At 42.3% G+C, this 17,701-nt stretch overlaps 1 protein-coding gene across 2 annotated transcripts in view; it reads right to left on the bottom strand.

The window, feature by feature from the left end:
• The window catches only part of SMYD3 (SET and MYND domain containing 3), a 642,972-nt gene that overhangs the window by 558,304 nt on the left and 66,967 nt on the right, over positions 1-17,701 (bottom strand). The window contains exons 2-3 of one of the 2 annotated variants that reach the window (XM_045009344.1): positions 8,515-8,606; positions 6,042-6,091 (exon numbers count right to left, since the gene is read on the bottom strand). The exons of the other annotated variant lie outside the window; for it this stretch is intronic. Of the exons in view, the coding sequence (XP_044865279.1) occupies positions 6,042-6,043 (2 nt within the window). The 5' untranslated portion in view covers positions 6,044-6,091; positions 8,515-8,606. The remainder of the gene's footprint in view (positions 1-6,041; positions 6,092-8,514; positions 8,607-17,701) is intronic. 2 annotated transcript variants of the gene reach the window in all.

Here is a 17,701-nt window from a genome sequence, read left to right on the forward strand (position 1 = left end):
AAAAAAACAAACTTGTTAACATTTTAAGACTGGCTTGCTCACTCATATCTCAAAGATGACTTGGACAAACCCCACATTTTGCACGCATGTCATTCTTATTGAGAGAAGGAAAAGGAAATTAACGATCAAAAGACATCCCAAGGAATGGAAAAGTCTCTTAGGAGCATGGTCATCTGGCACCTGCTCAGCTTTTAGCAAATCCTAATATTGATATGGCCTCTGAGTGCTACTTTAAATTATGCAAATCGAGGCCCATAGCCTACTCACAGTATCCCTGTTGAAGTAAATGAAAATATTTGTGTAACCTACACTAACACAGTGTGACTTTGCCCCCCCTCAAGGATCACACAAAGGTTCACAAATGTGGGCAGACTGAGCTAACAGGGTGGGGCACTCTATCCTCAGCAGCTGGATCTAAATGCATAAGCCTCAGAGGTCCCAGATTCAATCTGTACTGCTAATGACCATCCTTTGCTACCACCTTTGTAATCATTGGCGGCAAGACTAAATCTCTAGATCTAAACGCATGAGCTTCTTCTGCCTCTTATCTAAGGGTAGGTCTATACTTACCGCGCGGGTCGACGCGGAAAGTTCGACTTCTCGGAGTTCGAACAATCGCGTCTAATCAAGACGCGATAGTTCGAACTCCCCACGCGCTCCAGTCGACTCTAGAACTCCACCACCGTGAACGGCGGTGGCGGAGTCAACCTTGGAGCCACGGAGTTCGATCCCGCGGCGTCTGGACCGGTGAGTAATTTGAACTAGGGTACTTCGAGTTCAGCTATGCTATTCGCGTAGCTGAACTTGCGTACCTTAGTTTGAACCCCCCCTTAGTGTAGACCAGGCCTAAAAGACCTTGTTAGCATGAGGAAAGTAGCAGATTCCTAAACCTCAGTAGGGTCCAGCCACTAGAGGGGAACTGAAAGCAACACTGTATAAATCTAGGTTACATATACATGAGAGAAGCAAGAAGAATTACACCTTGCAATTCTATCTATCTTTCTGTTGCTGCTGAAGCCTTAGATAAACCAAAGAACAGGGAAACCCAACTCCCTTTGTGTAATTTTGAAAAGGAGTTTGGAGCTCAGTCTGAGGACCCTCTTTAGGGCACAGAGTTCAATAGATAAACTATTCTGATTTACTGATTTCCAGAAAGCCTTTGACAAGGTCCCTCACCAAAGGCTCTTACGTAAATTAAGCTGTCATGGGATAAGAGGGAAAGTCCTTTCATGGACTGAGAACTGGTTAAAGGACAGGGAACAAAGGGTAGGAATTAATGGTAAATTCTCAGAATGGAGAGGGGTAACTACTGGTGTTCCCCAAGGGTCAGTCCTAGGACCAATCCTATTCAAATTATTCATAAATGATCCGGAGAAAGGGGTAAACAGTGAGGTGGCAAAGTTTGCAGATGATACTAAACTGCTCAAGATAGTTAAGACCAAAGCAGACGGAGAAGAACTTCAAAAAGATCTCACAAAACTAAGTGATTGGGCAACAAAATGGCAAATAAAATTTAATGTGGATAAATGTAAAGTAATGCACATTGGAAAAAATAACCCCAACTATACATACAATATGATAGAGGCTAATTTAGCTACAGCTAATCAGGAAAGAGATCTTGGAGTTATCGTGGATAGTTCTCTGAAGACGTCCACGCAGTGTGCAGCGACAGTCAAAAAAGCAAACAGGATGTTAGGAATTATTCAAAAAGGGATATAGAATAAGATGGAGAATATCTTATTGCCCGCATATAAATCCATGGTATGCCCACATCTTAAATACTGCATACAGATGTGGTCTCCTCATCTCAAAAAAGATATACTGGCATTGGAAAAGGCTCAGAGAAGGGCAACTAAAATTATTAGGGGTTTAGGGATTAGGGGTCCCATTTGAGGAGAGATTAAAGAGGCTAGGACTTTTCAGCTTGGAAAAGAGGAGACTAAGGGGGGATATGATAGAGGTGTATAAAATCATGAGTGGTGTGGATAAAGTGAACACGGAAAAGTTATTAACTTGTTCCCATAATATAAGAACTAGGGGCCACCAAATGAAATTAATAGGCAGCAGGTTTAAAACAAATAAAAGGAAGTTCTTCACACAGCGCACAATCTGTGGAATTCCTTGCCTGAGGAGGTTGTGAAGGCTAGGACTATAACCGGGTTTAAAAGAGAACTAGATAAATTCATGGAGGTTAAGTCCATTAATGGCTATTAGCCAGGATAGGTAAGGAATGGTGTCCCTAGCCTCTGTTTGTCAGAGGGTGAAGATGGATGGCAGGAGAGAGATCACTTGATCGTTACCTGTTAGGTTCACTCCCCCTGGGGCACCTGACATTGGTCACTGTCGGTAGACAAGATACTGGGCTGGATGGACCTTTGGTCTGACCCAGAATGGTCATTCTTATGTTCTTATTTAAGTAAACCTTAATCTCTCCTATTTATAGCAAGTGTAAGCGGGAGAATTCAGCTGGCTGATCCCTGAACCTGGTCATTTTTATTCTGCAGAGGTCAGGTTTAAGAATGTGCCTCTTTAGTGGCTTTATAACGGAAAAAGAATCCTACTGAGACAAGCCAGAGCAATATCAAATTGTAGCACAAGTGTATGAACAAATACATCCAGTGTTTCATGGTTAAATGCAGTCCCCTTCACGGACATTCAAAAACTGGTTCCATTTTTGCACAGGTTTGAACTTCATAAAAGTTGATGATAAAAGTCACCATCTGCAGGTGATAAAGCACATTCCCCTGTCAGAAGCATCTTTTGGGGGGAAAAGAAGGCTGGCAAGATGATTATCTTTTACAGCAAGGGAGTGATCACAAGTAAATAAGCTTTATATTATTAAAGAACCCCAGATACTATGTGAAAACTATTCCTACTATTCAAAGACTGGGCTGTACAGTTTCAAGAAATTACATTGTTTCCCAAGTAAATAATCATGTGGATCTGGAAATATCTACAATAGCTTTTTAGTATTGTGCTGTTTTCTGAATATTTATGTGTCTATTCCCATTAGAACAGGGGTGGGCAAACTTTTTGGCCCGAGGACCACATCTGGGTATGGAAATTGTATGGCGGGCCATGAATGCTCATGAAATTGGGTTTGAGGTATGGGAGGGGGTGAGACCTCCGGCTGGAGGTGTGGGCTCTGGGGTGGGGCTAGGGATGAGGGGTTAGAGGTGCAGGAGGGTGCTCCAGGCTGGAACCAAAGGGTTCGGAGAGTGGGAGGGGGATCAGGGCTGGGGTGCGGAAGAGGGGTCAGGGGTGCAGGCTCTGGGCGGTGCTTACCTCAAGCAGCTCCTGGAAGCAGCAGCATGTCCCCCCCCATCCAGCTCCTACGTGGAGGCACGGCCAGGTGGCTCTGCGCCCTGCCCCATTCTCAGGCGCTGTCCCTGCAGCTCCCATTGGTTGTGGTTCCTGGTCAATGGGAGCTGCAGGGGCAGCACTTGAGCAGGGGCAATGTGTAGAGCCCCTTGGCTGCCCCTATGGATAGGAGTCAGAAGAGGGACAGGCCGCTGCTTCCAGGAGCTGCACAGAGCCATGGCACACGCGGAGCAGGGCAAGCCCCGGACCCCACTCCCCGGTGAGAGCTTGAGGGCCAGATTAAAACGTATGAAGGGCCAGATGCAGCCCCCGGACCATAGTTTGCCCACCCCTGCATTAGAAAGTGCTTATCACCAAAGGCATCTTACATATATAGCAGGGGCATGCTATAAAAGATGGATAAAAGTGCAATAAAAAAAGCCAACAAAAGATGGTTAGGTTTCTTTAAATATTTCAAAGTTAATGATCCAAAACACTGCTGAACCATGTTTTTCCTGCCTCTTATACTTGTCTAAACATGGTGAAATCAAGATTAACAGTATTCAATACTCAAAACATTCAACAAGATAATACACATTATCATCACACCTGTATATTTAAAGGAAATATATTACACATGAGTTAGTGCGTTTAAAACTATAATCTATGTATTATATTCCTTTAATGCCAAGGGGATTGTTATTATATTTCTGTTCCAGTTATAAATGTAATAGTCATCTCCACAAGTAGTTAATTGAGAACAGTTCCCCAAAAAAATAAGCTAATAAACAACTTCATACTTAAATATATATACATGTCAGTTTTGATAACAAATTTCCTAATTAACTGACACATTTTCAATAAACAGGGAACAAAATAATTCTCATGAACAATCAACATCCACTGCTTTCACTGATGTCACTTGTGAAAATTTTTTGTTATTTATTGACAGAGATGTTATTTTCTCCTGACTGTGGTGGTGAGCTCGGCAAAATTCCAGCAAGCCAATTAGATTGAAAGATTTGAAATGCCATTTCTGAAAATAAATACCTTCCCCTACATAGAAATAAAAGGTGATAGCATTAAGAATAAATTTAGTCACTGTCCACAAATATCTTGTGCACCAAAGGAAAGAAGCATAGCTATTTCCATAATCAATACTGTAGTAGGTATGAAGAATTATCTGTGAACTTAAAATCACCTTGGAGATTACAGATGACTTGTAAGATTATTTGCACCATCATATTTATCTACCAGGGCAAAGTGCATGGTGACCACTGTCAAATTAATCATCCGGTGAAAAATCAATAAGCAAAAGATGTTAGCTCTGTAATGCTCTGTTGGACATAGTCATGTCTTTGATAACTCCCCCTTGGAGTTTATGGATCCTCCTACATGACCTCTGTCCAAACTCAATCAACTTTGTCTCTGCAAATTCTATTAGAACTGGTCCCTGCATCACTGCCTACAGTCAGGAGCACAGAGCTTGATTTGTATGTTTCAGTCCAACTCAAAAAGAACCAGATTTTATTTTTAATCTTGTTGAAATTTTGTAAGCAATTGCATCCCATTCTTCTCTACACCCCGAACTATGAAAGTAAGAGTAAAACACAAAAGAGCTTCAGGGAAAGGTCGGAAATCACTACAGTGCACTCCAGTGATTAGAATCATTGATATAAAAATAAACCACACATAGTGATCCAAATCACTGGGACGAAATCATTCCTATACTAACTAAAATACTCCGCTTGTAAGAATCAATCGCATAGAAGAACCAAATCATCCAGGACGGATGTGATTCTTATAAAAGGAGAGCACTGTATTTCAATCGCAATTTTACTCTTTCAATGTATTTTGCAATTTACTTATGGCAAGACATTTTTCTTTTATTAATTCCAAAATTGTCAGGATAAGCAAACTGTGTCAACTTTTCCTTTAAAAAAAAGTCCTCTCTATTTATCAGTAACTTGAGAGCTCCTTTGGAGTCAATTCCTCCCCAGATCCCCAGTCCTAAGACTGCTAAGAGGCTGCCTTGAGATTTTATAGTGGTGGTTGTATTTTCAAGTAAGTAAATGCATGTGCTGCTACATGCTCAGTGTTGCTGCACTCTTCATTGCTACCAGCACAGTTCACCATTCTAAGTCTATTTGAAGGTTCTAGAGAACATATGAAATTCCTCAGCAGAAGAGTGGTAATAGAGGACATCACCCAACAAGAGAGAATCAGCTACAGGTAAGAAGTTAGTTAAACTTTACATCTGGTATTTTTAAAAAATTGAGGCCTAAATTTCTCTAACTTTGGATCTCCTCCACAGGGCCTCACTCTTTAGAGAGATCGTGGATGGATGCAGAGAATGGCAAGACTGGTTGAGAACCATGCGTGTAATGATGAAGATTTTACAAAACTGTTCAGCCAAAACAATATTAACATCAGTGCATGAGTAGGAATGCTTAACACACACACACACACACACACACACACACACACACACACACACACACACACACACACAGAGTAGCCAAATGTCATTCTTTGGTAATTGTGACATAAAAGGATAAAAACAGCAGGAACCACCTTGGCCCTCATAAAAAAAAGTTGTCATCTTTGCCAGAGAGGTAAAAACCCAACAGCCACCCTCCCCAAAACTCATCTACACAGGCTTGATGTGGACATAAATGCACCTTTCACTTTAGTTCAGAATTCAATAGACCACTACAATGACCAACATAAAAAGCACTTACATGATAACCGACTGTGCTTTTGAGATCAGGTGGTGTAATATGAGCTCTTCCTGAAACATATATGTATAGTAACAATATTAGAATATATACAGCATTTTGTGTGTTCAAAGTTTGATAACCTTAACTTATTAAATATGCACTAGAAGTTCAAAGGACTATGATGAAATTCAGAGGCCACAGTAGGAAAGGAGTATAGGTTCATCCTATTGAATACTTAAAATAGAGTAAGAGTAAGAGGTTGGAGGACAGGGCCTGCAGCTCGCCTAGAACGCAACCCAGTAGGGTTGAATCTTACATTTTAAATATTTATACTAGAAGCCACAGAAGCAGAGTCAGGTTTCACAGCTCAAGACACTTTAAGAAGACACATGAAAGAAACCTTGGAGAAGACAGAAAACTAATGCAGGATTAAGAGGGGATTTTTTTGAAAGGCCCTGATATAGTTGCAAAGTAAGTCTGAAGGCAGCAGATTTGCAAACATAGGTCTAATATTAGGGAGCAAATTCTGATCACACTAACTTCAGTTTGATGATGATTTAGCCCTCACAGCGGAAACAATTTTGTTCTGGAGCCCCAGAATAATCCTGGAATAAACTGAAATCCAAAAATTATCAGGAGTCAGGGTGGGGGGAAATAGTCATCTATGTTGCCTTTAAATGTGGTGGCCAATTGTAACTGGGAAAGATTTGTAGAAAACCACTGATAGATTTAGATAGCCAGTGAACAGAAGAACCAGTTCTTACTACTTTGTTACTAGTCCCACAATTTTAAGCAATTGTTTTTTATTTTTTGGCAGAAATCACTTAAGCAACTGTAACTATCTGAGAGACAGAGAAAGAGAGATCCCAATCCTAGCAGATGGAGAAATGGGGAGGATCCCCTAGTATGTATATTTTAGGTTTAAATTTTCAAACTGAAATGATCACACAACATTATTTGTGGGGAGAAAGGGATATAGCCCTACAAGTTTCAAATACCAGAAACCAGACAAAAACCAACATGATTCATAGAGTTTAAGGCCAAAAGGTACCTCTTAAATCAGTGGCTCTGAACCTATCTAGACTATTGTGCCCCTTTCAGAAGTCTGATTTGTCTTGCGTACCCCCAAGTTTCACCTCACTTAAAAATTGCTTGCTTACAAAACAGACATAAAAATACAAAAGTGTCACAGCACGCAGTTACTGAAAAATTACTTACTTTCTCATTTTTAGCATGTAGTTATAAAATAAATCAATTGCAATATAAATATTGTACTTACATTTCAGTGTATAGTATATAGAACAGTATAAACAAGTCATTGTCCGTATGAAATTTTAGTTCATACTGCCTCTGCTAATATTATTTATGTAGCCAATTGTAAAACTACGCAAATATCTAGATGAGTTAATGTACCCTGAGGGGTGCACGTACCCGTAGTTGAGAACTACTACCTTCGATCATCTAGTCTGACCTCCTGTATATCAAAGACCATTAAATTTCATCCAGTCATCCCTGAATTGAGCCCAATAACTTTGACTGAAGTATAACTTTCAGAAAGGCATCCAGTCTTGATTTGAAAATGTCAAGAGAAGGAGAATCCATCAGTGCACTTAGTAATTTGTTTACCATGGTTAATCACTCTCACTGTTAAACATTTGTGCCTTATTTCTAATTTGACTTTTTCTGTCCTCATCTTCCAGCTTTCTTGTTCTGCCTTTCTCTGCTAGATTAAAGAGTCATTTAGTACCTGGTATTTTATCCCTGTGAATGTATTTATACACTGTAATCAAATTACCTGCCAAGCTCTTTTTGATAAACTAAACAGACTGAACTCTTTAAGTCTCTCACTTTAATGCACTGTCTCCAGCTCCCCAATCATTTTTGTAGCTCTTTTCTGATATCAGGCTAAGTGGCCTAGAGAGTTACCAAGTTCATCCTGCATATTAGCAAAACATTAGCACTTTTTGGTTTTGTCTACATAGCGAATCAGAGTGCAGCAAGCCAGAGTGTGAATCTACAGCACACCAATTTGCTACACACATTGTAGCAATGGCCACATGGTAAAAATCCCCAAGTGCAGCCTATCATATTGCAGGGTGTAGATTAAAAACTTGGCCTGCCACATACTAACACATCATGTAGACAAGACCTTCCAATCTTCTGGACTTTCCCAGGCATTCCAAGATTTATTAAAAATTAACAACAGCAGGTCAGAGATGTCCTCAGCCAACTCTTGTAGGACTCTTGGGTGCAAGTTGTCTGGTCCTGCAGATTTTAAAATGCTTATCCTTAGTAGATGTTATTTAACATCCTCCTCCATAACTACTGTTTAGTTACTTCACTGTTTGTTTTTAAAGCTCATTAATAATTTATCATTTATTATTATTATTATTATTATGGGTTGTCTCATGATTTTTTAATTCTTGGAGTTGGTTAAGTAACGCATAAGTGACCGGAAACAGCTGAGTCTTTCTGAAGTAAACAGAACACTTACCAGATTGAGTTTACAAACCTCTCTTAGAATTAGAGGGAATGAGATGAAGAGGTAAAAGAGACTCCTGAAACCATCTTCTGATGTTCCTGAATCTGTTTGACAAATTTGCTTTGGTTAGAGAGTCATCATGAAGGTTCCAAATTCTGCACTCCCCAGTGAAGGTGCATTAGCCAGGTCATACTCTGACCCAGACAGATTAAATAACTTTCCCAAGGTCACAGAGGAAGTCGATGGCAGAGCTGGGAATTGAACACAGGTCTCCTGAGAGCCCATTCAGTACCTAATACTATCCTTCCTTCAAGCACCATGATCTCAGAGGAAGGTAAAAAGAGATTCACTGCACCAGGTTTGACTCAGAATCGTATTAAGATTGTGTGCTAAGTACAGAGATACTCTGACTATACTCAGCAAAGCTGTGGCCATGAAACTCTCTTGATTTACTCAAAGGTCGGATTAAGAGATGTAGAAAATGAATAAGACACAAACGCATTGTGGAGGGAGGCACTGTTCCAGTGCTAAAACATCCCTAACAACCTCCTTGCCTGGGACAGAAAAGTCATGAGAAGTCTGCCACCACCTGGAAAGTAACTACTGGAATTTGTGTAGATAGAAAAACCTAGCAAATGGATTAAATGCTGGGGTAAATTTTATCCATGGAACAGAAGCAGGACTGGGCCTTTTAAAGGCATGGAAAAAGTCAAATTACTTGTGTGTGCTTAATGTTACAGGGGGACTGTCAAGGTTGAGAAGCTGGAATTCTGACCTTCTCTCTCTTTAAACAATTTCTAAATAATGCTCCAAAACTGAAAAATATATCCCTCTGAAACAAAGGTTTTAAATCTCAAGGTCTGATTTTCAGGCATGCTGAGCACCCACAGCTCCCACTGACTTCAGCTAAATTGTGGATGGTAGGTGTTTCAATAAAATCAGCCCTTTAATCATTTGGGGTTAGCAAGCCAAACAAAACTTACTAGGACTGTTTCTGTGCTTGTATATGAATGATGCAAGTTCACTTCTCTCTCCATTCTCCCTCCTAACCCACTTTTCCTACCAACTCTCTACTCCACTAAAGCAGTATTTCTAGTTACCTAAGGGTATGTCTATACTACCGCCAGATCAGCAGGCAGCAATCGATCCAGCAGGGGTTCATTTATCGCGTCTAGTCTAGAAGCAATAAATCGACCCCTGAGCGCTCTCCTGTCGACTCCTGTACTCCACCGCTGCGAGAGGCACAAGCGGAGTTGACAGGGGAGCGGCAGCCGTCGACTTACCATGGTGAACGGTAAGTCAATCCAAGTACATCGACTTCAGCTACGTTATTTATGTAACTGAAGTTGCATAACTTAGATCGATCCCCGCCCCCAGTGTAGACCAGGCCTTAGTTGTGTAATCCTAATACATTAATTAAGAGGCATTTATGTTCCAAATACAAGCCATTATAGAACATCACAGTGCCATTTTTAAAGCCTAAATTATTTTAAAGTCTAAATTGAATTGTGTGTTGAGGGGTTAAGTGGTACTCAGGGCATTATTCTGGTTCCTACACTGGGAGGTGAATTCCACTACATTCATGGTACTCCCATTGACTCAGAGTCCCAGTGACTGTAGCATTAGGCCCTAAAAACATCTGAACAGCTCTACCTTGCTTTAAACACATCTGATTCATAAACAATATCCTTGATTGACCCTGAGTATATGTAGTTAACTTTGGATGAGAGTACATTATTAGAATCCTTGCTTTTGCCATTTACTAGAACTGGTTTCCTATACAAGAAAATATTATCCTTGAAATTCCAAATTTCCAACTGGGTCCTAGAAAAAAAAAGGTGGAGTTATGAATTTTATTTGTAAAATGCACTGTTACCAAGCCTCATGGCACATGTATAATATTTAATAAAATGCATATTTGATTACATTTTTAACCAAAATAAAAATAGAACACATTCACTAAAAAGAAACTAAACTCCAACCCAAGACAAAAAGGATGTGGCAGAAACAAGGCTACTCAAGTGTATGCTTGTTACTTTCAATATAATTTGTTAAAGGATTCAAAAATAATCCAGAGTATCTGTCAACCCTGGAATTAGATCCATTCATTTTGAACATCTCATACAGTGGTGGCAGCAGTTATGGGATGCCCAATGAAGAGCCCATTATAATTTCTAATTTATAATCATTAATTTAAAATACTCCAAAAAGTGATTACATGTTTAACCCTGATTATTTTAAAATGATGCTTTAAGGAAAGAATTTTAGATAGTTGTCTCACATTGATTAGAAAGTTAATCATTCTGTTTGTTCTCCCAAAAAGAGTTTGTTTTATTTAAGAAAATTAAAATGGATATTGCATACAATTGAATTTATTACCCAGGAAATTACTGGTCTTTTCAAAACCTGAAATATGTGATCTGTGAAGGTTTTTTTCTTAATGAATACTACAAATGTACACTTGAAAGAAAATTTTAAGTTGTAGTGACAGCTGGCTTTTCATTAGCAACTACAGAAAAACTAGCCCGAAACATGAAAAAAAACCCAGCTTTTTAATGCAGAATTATATTTTAAATGACAGCTCCAAGATAAATCAAATCAATCTATAGCTAGCAAAGCTCAGAATTTTCTCTTGCAAGTTGCAAACTCTACTCATACTCAGTGTAAGCAGAGTCAGGAGGAGCCCCACCCTGACATCTGGTGGTAAATTATGGGGAGTGCGGAAAGAAGTTTCAAGTGTTTGCATTGGCATTTCAGTTATTTGCATTGGCACTCCCACCCCACTTAGCATACCGCAAAGCAGCATGGGATGGTTATTTTCCCATGGGACCCCCTGTGGGACCCCCAATTTCGTTGTTATTGGGGCAGGAGGAACGAAATGTTGTCACCCTGATTAAGTAAATGAGGAACTACAAAACTGTCTTATGATAGAGGGTTTCATTATCAACTAAATAGCACTTGCTAGACAAGGGACATGGGTTCCAAAACCCATTGAAAAGAGAGAGGCTGGGGACAGATATCTGTACTTGGTGCTATAAGCTCCTTGTGTGAGCCAGAAGCACCACTTCCACCTATGTCTCTCTCCACTGTGGAATGTCAGAGTTAATTTTTTATTCCCTTAAGAATCTAGATACAGGTTACTGAGCTGAATTCACTGGAACTGGGGCTCCCCTACTATGAGCTGGAATCACTAAGAGCTGAAATCACTGAAGAGATGGACTTGCTGAGCTGAGAGCACTGAGTACTGTGCTAATGAGTGGGAGAGCCTGAAGCAATACCGTGGAGCAGAGCAGCTGGCAGAGTGGAGTGGAGCAGTTTGTGCAGCCCTGGGTGAGTGGAGCCAAGCAGCTCGCGAGGACGGCTGGAGCAGATCACAGGACAGCTGGTGGACCAGAGCAGCTGGCAGAGCGGAGCAACCCACAGAACCAGCAGAGCTGAGCTGTTTGCGGGGACGGCTGGTGGAAGCAGAACCCCACGAAGAGGCAGGGCAGTTGGCCCCGAACCACGTAAGGTGCCCCTTTCTACCCAGGCTGGGGAGGGGGACCTCTGCAGAGAGACTCTTGAACTCTGGGGCTGCACTGACCCGAGACAGAGACTTTTGGATTGTGGGACTTTTGGGACTGAGGGTGATTTGGGGGTTGCTGGACTCAAGGGCCCAGAGAGAAGGACACAGCCCAATTTGCTGGGGTGGGTCTTTGCTCACAGTTTGACCTGTGAACTCTAGTTGAGGTATTTTCCCAATTTAATGCTTGTTGTTTATCTCATGTAATTAAACCTTTTCTGTTACACCAAGAGTCTGTGCTTGTGAGAGGGGAAGTATTGCCTCCTCGAGGCGCCCAGGGGTGTGTGTAAGATTTTCCCAGGTCACTGGGTGGGGGCTCGAGCTGGTTTGGGGGGAAGGGACCCCTATGTATTGAACCCAGCCCTTGCTGCTATCAATTCAGCCTGGCAGAGGGGTTACATCAGAAAAAAAGCACACTTAAAGGAATTCAGATCATCGCTAGACATCATTAATTCATGTAGTGGATGCAGTTTCTCAGCCCACTGTGACTGGCATAGTAGACAGACAAAGCCATTGTTTTTCAATGTCCATCCATAAGGAGCAGCAGCATTTTCACTCTCTCAGTAATGAAGCATAACTACACAGATTGCAGAATCCTGTGTTTCAGCAAAGATCATTCATGCATTTAGTAGCAAATGCCAGCAAAAAATTTAAATTTAACTCTCAGCTTGAAATTCAGATTATCTTTCCATTTTTTGGCTATTCTAACTCTTATTTCAGCTTCACAATTAACATTATTTTTAATGCACGTCATACAGCTTTGAATGGCGGTTTCTTATCTCAGCTATTCCATCAACAACATTTCTGAACCATTTCAAGATCTTGCCTCTTAGATTCCCCCAGACCAATCAGATCAAACCTTCACCACTCCCATGTATGCTACTCTGATATTCAATCAGTCCTCTCATACTACCCTAGGATCCTCTCACAGCATACCTCTGTTACTCTATTGCTTCTCAAATTCTATACATGCCTCTCAGAGGCCCTATCTCCGACAATTAGTTTTATTCCTGCCTGTTACTGTTCAGTCTCAGCTCCTCATGACTTTGCTCTCTCAGAAAGTTCTGAATATTCTGTGTCCATTAAGATATCAGTACAAATTTCAATAACTGAACAGTTACTGCACATGCTCAGTAGCAAACTTCCAACGTGACTATCCAGCCAATATTTGTAAGCTAACAGATTTTAAAACTTTTTTTTTTAATCTGACAACTACTAAATGATTTATGTGAAAAGATAGCTGGGACTCTTAGAACTTGTCTACACAAACATGTAGGCCTGGTCTACACTACAGAATTTTGTTGACAAAAGGCAGTTTTTGTCGACAAAACAGTGAATGCATACACACCGCAATGAGATTTTTGGCGGCAAAACTGCCTTGCTTTGGCAACAAAATAAACCCACCCCGACAAGAGACATAAGGCATTTGTGCAAAATTTTTGTCAACAAAGTGCCAGTGTAGACACCACACTTAATTTTATCACTTTAATTGGCTTCCAGGAAGTGTCCCACAATGCCCATCCTGACCGTTCTGGTCAGCAGTTTGAACTCCACTGCCCTTCATCCAGGTAAACAACCATCCGCCCCTCCCCATTAAAAGCCCCGGGAATTTTTGAAATTCCATTTCCTGTTTGCTCAGGTGGAGAGTTCTCATCACATCTTCCTAGGTGACTATGGTGGCTTTTCACAGCCAACACTCTCCTGTTTGGACCACTGCGGAACTGCTGGATCTGTTCAGTATATTGGAAGAGGCGGCTGTGCAGTCCCAGCTGCGTTTCAGCTGTAAGAATTTTGATACCTTCGGGCAGGAGAGGAGACGCTTGGTAAGTGGCTATGGTTTGTGTAGTGCAGAAATGGGTTAAGGGTATAGAAATGTACAAGGCTGGCTGTGTTTCTGTGTGCTACACATTCCCCTGTGCAGCTAATCAGTATGGCGGAACAGGGTGTTGATGCACACCGAATCTCATGGCAATCCTCCAGACAGATCTCTAGGAAACTTTCCTGGAGATACTTGGCAATCCTCAGCCGAAGGTTCCTCAGCAGAGGAGCTTTGTTCCTTCCCCCATTGTAGGAAACTTTCCCGTGTCATTCGGCAATCACTTGTGCAGGGACCAAAGCAGCACACAGGGAGTAGCATAGGCACCAGGGCAGAAGCCACAAGTGTGTAGTAGATGTATCCTCACTTCTCTGCTTATCCTCAGGAGTGAGATATCTGCTATAGTGACCCCTGCATGTGGAAAAGTGTGGGAGAATTTAGAATATTTTTCCCTAGTTGGCTGCACTGCAACCCTTCCAGAATGCCTTTTTCCCCATGTAGAGCGCTCCCACTTCCCCCCAGCCAACACTCACCATGCTTTGGTTGTTCACAGGGATGTGTGCTTGCTAAGGGTCAGTGAGAAAATGATTATTATGTTATCAGAGGTGTATTTCACTGAAATGTTTCAATGCTGTGTGTGAACTTAACAATCATGCTTCTGTGCATTGTTCCTTTTGGGACACCCCACAAACATGGGCAGAGCGTCTCCGCCACATAAGAAAGTGCCCAAGACAGAGCAAAGAAGACATGTTCCAGGAGGTACTGCACTTTTCAAATGCAAAGAAAAGAGAATGCAAGGAATGGAGGCAAGGCAAAAGGCAGGACAGAAAAGAAAATCACGAGTTTCTTAAGGACACTACTGTGCGCATGATTAAAGTCATGGAGGAGCAAACACAGATGCTGAAGTCCTTAATAGTGCTGCAGACTGAGCAGATGTGTACCCACCTTCCCCTGCGGCACATTCAGAACTCTTCTCTGTGCCCTCCCCGCCCCCCAAAAAATACTCCACCCGCACATTCCTTTCTGCTTTCCAGGACATCTTGGTTTCCCCTTCACTCCACCACCTTGGACAATTTTCAAAATGAAAGCTGGACCTACACACAACTCTGAAAGTCTGCCCTTCCCTGGCACCTCCTTTCCCACTAAGCATCTTTGTGTGTGTTGTTTCTTGTGCAATAAAAGCCAAGTTTTTGAATGATAACTTATCTTTATCTGTGTCCTAAAAAATTGAGATTGCAGCCACTACCCAGGACATACATAGACAGTTTAATTATTTGCTCACTGGAATGTAACGCCCCAAATTTCACCATTGCTTCCTAGGAAAACTACATGTAATGTAACATTGCAGCACCAATCACAGAGATATAAATTACTGGTTCTCATTTTCATTTGAGTGTTGCCTCAAAGTCTCCCTGATTCAAATTGCTCCCCTCTGATAGCCCTGGTATCTGGCTGCTCAAAATCAGCAGCCAGGCAGTCTGCCTCAAAACTCCACCCCTGAGGAAACCTTTCACTCTTAGCTTCACAAAGATTATGCAACATACAATACGCGGCTATGACCATTGGAATATTATCCACATTGAGGTCTAACCTGCCATAAAGGCATCACCAGCGTGCCTTTAATCTGCCAAAGGCACATTCCACGGTCATCCAGCATCTACTCAGCCTGTTGTTGAACCGCTCCTTACTGTTGGCCAGGTTTCCTGTGTAAGGTTTCATGAGTCATGGCTGTAGATGATGCTGACCCACCTGCAAGATCTGATAATGGAGGATCATTGAGAAGGCAAGAAAAATATCGAGATTCAGTGCAATCAGCTATGACCATATCTTCAGCATGTTAGGAATAAGCGACTATCATCTGTCATAAGAGTGAGAACCAGAACTTAGAAACCAGCACTTAACTACTACAGTGATCGGTTTCAGAGGATGATGTTGAGCAGTGTCTCACTTACTGTAAGGGTCACACAAGGCTGCTTTTTGTTGCTCTTCCTGTTTAAGGAGTATGTGAGTTTGGCAGGGGAGATAAATCATGCAGAGCTACAGTGTCCTCAGCATGCTGATGAAACTCTGTTTATCATCATTTTATCAGACACAGGCCTATAGAGTTTCTTTGCTTTCCTAACACTTGCTAAGGCAGGAACCTGGATCAGAACACGCTTGCTGATCTTCAGTCCAGATAACAGGAAAGTGATGCTTGTTGGCAGTGGAAAGCAACTAGCAGAACAGATGAAGATTCTGACAATTTCATCAACTGGTGGAGCATGCACACCACTTGCCAAAGAGGTCTGCAATCTCTGCATGCTTTTGGATCACACACTGCTGCTGAACTGCAAAGTAGCAACAATGGCTCATATCAGTTTTTCACCTGCATTTTGTACAGAATTATCAGCAAAGCAAGGCTGCACAAACTCACTATAGTCATGTCATTCTCTTACCCCTATGTTAGCCTACTCTGATACATTTGTGTGTGTGTGTGTTACTCTTCAAGGCCAGCTGGAAGTTTTAGCTACTGAAGAATACAGCAGCTTGATCACTTAGCAGAGCAAGTCAGTGTGGACACCTGCATTTCACTCACCACACTGGTTTCCCATATGCTTCTGGAGGCAATTTCAGATTAGGAGGAACTGGTCCAGTGAGCAAAACAGGTGCAATGTGCTCCACTGAGCAGTCAGACCACCATATTAGTCTCTCTCTGTCACTCCCAGCCTCCCTTAACAATGCACCATAATATAGTAATAATAATAGGAGATATACCAATCTCCTAGAACTGGAAGGGACCTTGAAAAATCATCAAGTCCAGCCCCCTGCCTTCACTAGCAGGACCAATTTTTGCCCCAGATCCCTAAGTGGCCCCCTCAAGGATTGAACTCACAATCCTGGGTTTAGCAGGCCAATGCTCAAACCACTGAGCTATCCCTCCCCCCATGCAAGTAATAATACATCATGCAAGTAATAATGCATTCCACAACTTTTTCTAGTAGCAGCGGGATCCCTAGGAGCTACTCTGATTTACTCAGCCAGATTTGAACCTGGGGTTCCACCGGACAGACAGCATGTGGCAGTGGGAGCTCTGACAGCTCCAAAAGGGTGAGATGTGAGCTCCCTACTAAAACCAGTCAGCTGTGTTGGCTGGTAGAGGAGGAAGAGGACACAAATCCCTCCTCCTCCCTTTAAAGGATACTAAAATGGACATTGGCACTAGTCTCATATACTGCCTTAGCTCTCCAGCCCTTTGAGCAAGGAGAGGTGGAGAAATGTTTTTTAAGCCCTTGTGATGGGGGTGGATAAACCCCACACTGGAGAATTAAAGGTGCCGGAACAACTCTGGGCCTGGGAAGCCCTGCCGGGAATGCTCCAGTTGGAGAAGGGACTTAAAAGGAAGTCTCTTCAGCACAGCAGAGGGATTGGCAGAGGGAAGCCGATCTGTGCTCACTGCTGCAGAGGGACTGTGCCAGAAAGTGTTGCCAGGGAGAGGTCTACTGCACGGAGCCAGAACTTCCTACCCTGTTGAGACCCATAGACCAGATTGCCAGGGATAACCGCCAGCCATGACGTGCCCCGATGGGAGTGGTGGGGAAAGAGTGACAAGAGAGACTCTGGGGAGAGTGCTAGCCAGATTGTAGATAGCAGACTCCTGCCTTACGGTATTCAAGAGGGCCCCTGGGTTGGAATCCAGTGGAGTGGGAGGGTCCAGGTTTCTCTACTCCCCTACTGGGGGAGTTGACGCCACAGACCAGGGCCGGCCTTTGGGGTGGATGGCCGGGGTGGTTGCCCAAGGCAGCCCGCCAAACAGGATGCCGTGTGCTGCACCCAGCCCAGCT

Source organism: Mauremys mutica, chromosome 3 (assembly GCF_020497125.1).
Source record: "Mauremys mutica isolate MM-2020 ecotype Southern chromosome 3, ASM2049712v1, whole genome shotgun sequence".
In the NCBI taxonomy this organism is placed as follows: Eukaryota; Metazoa; Chordata; order Testudines; family Geoemydidae; genus Mauremys; species Mauremys mutica.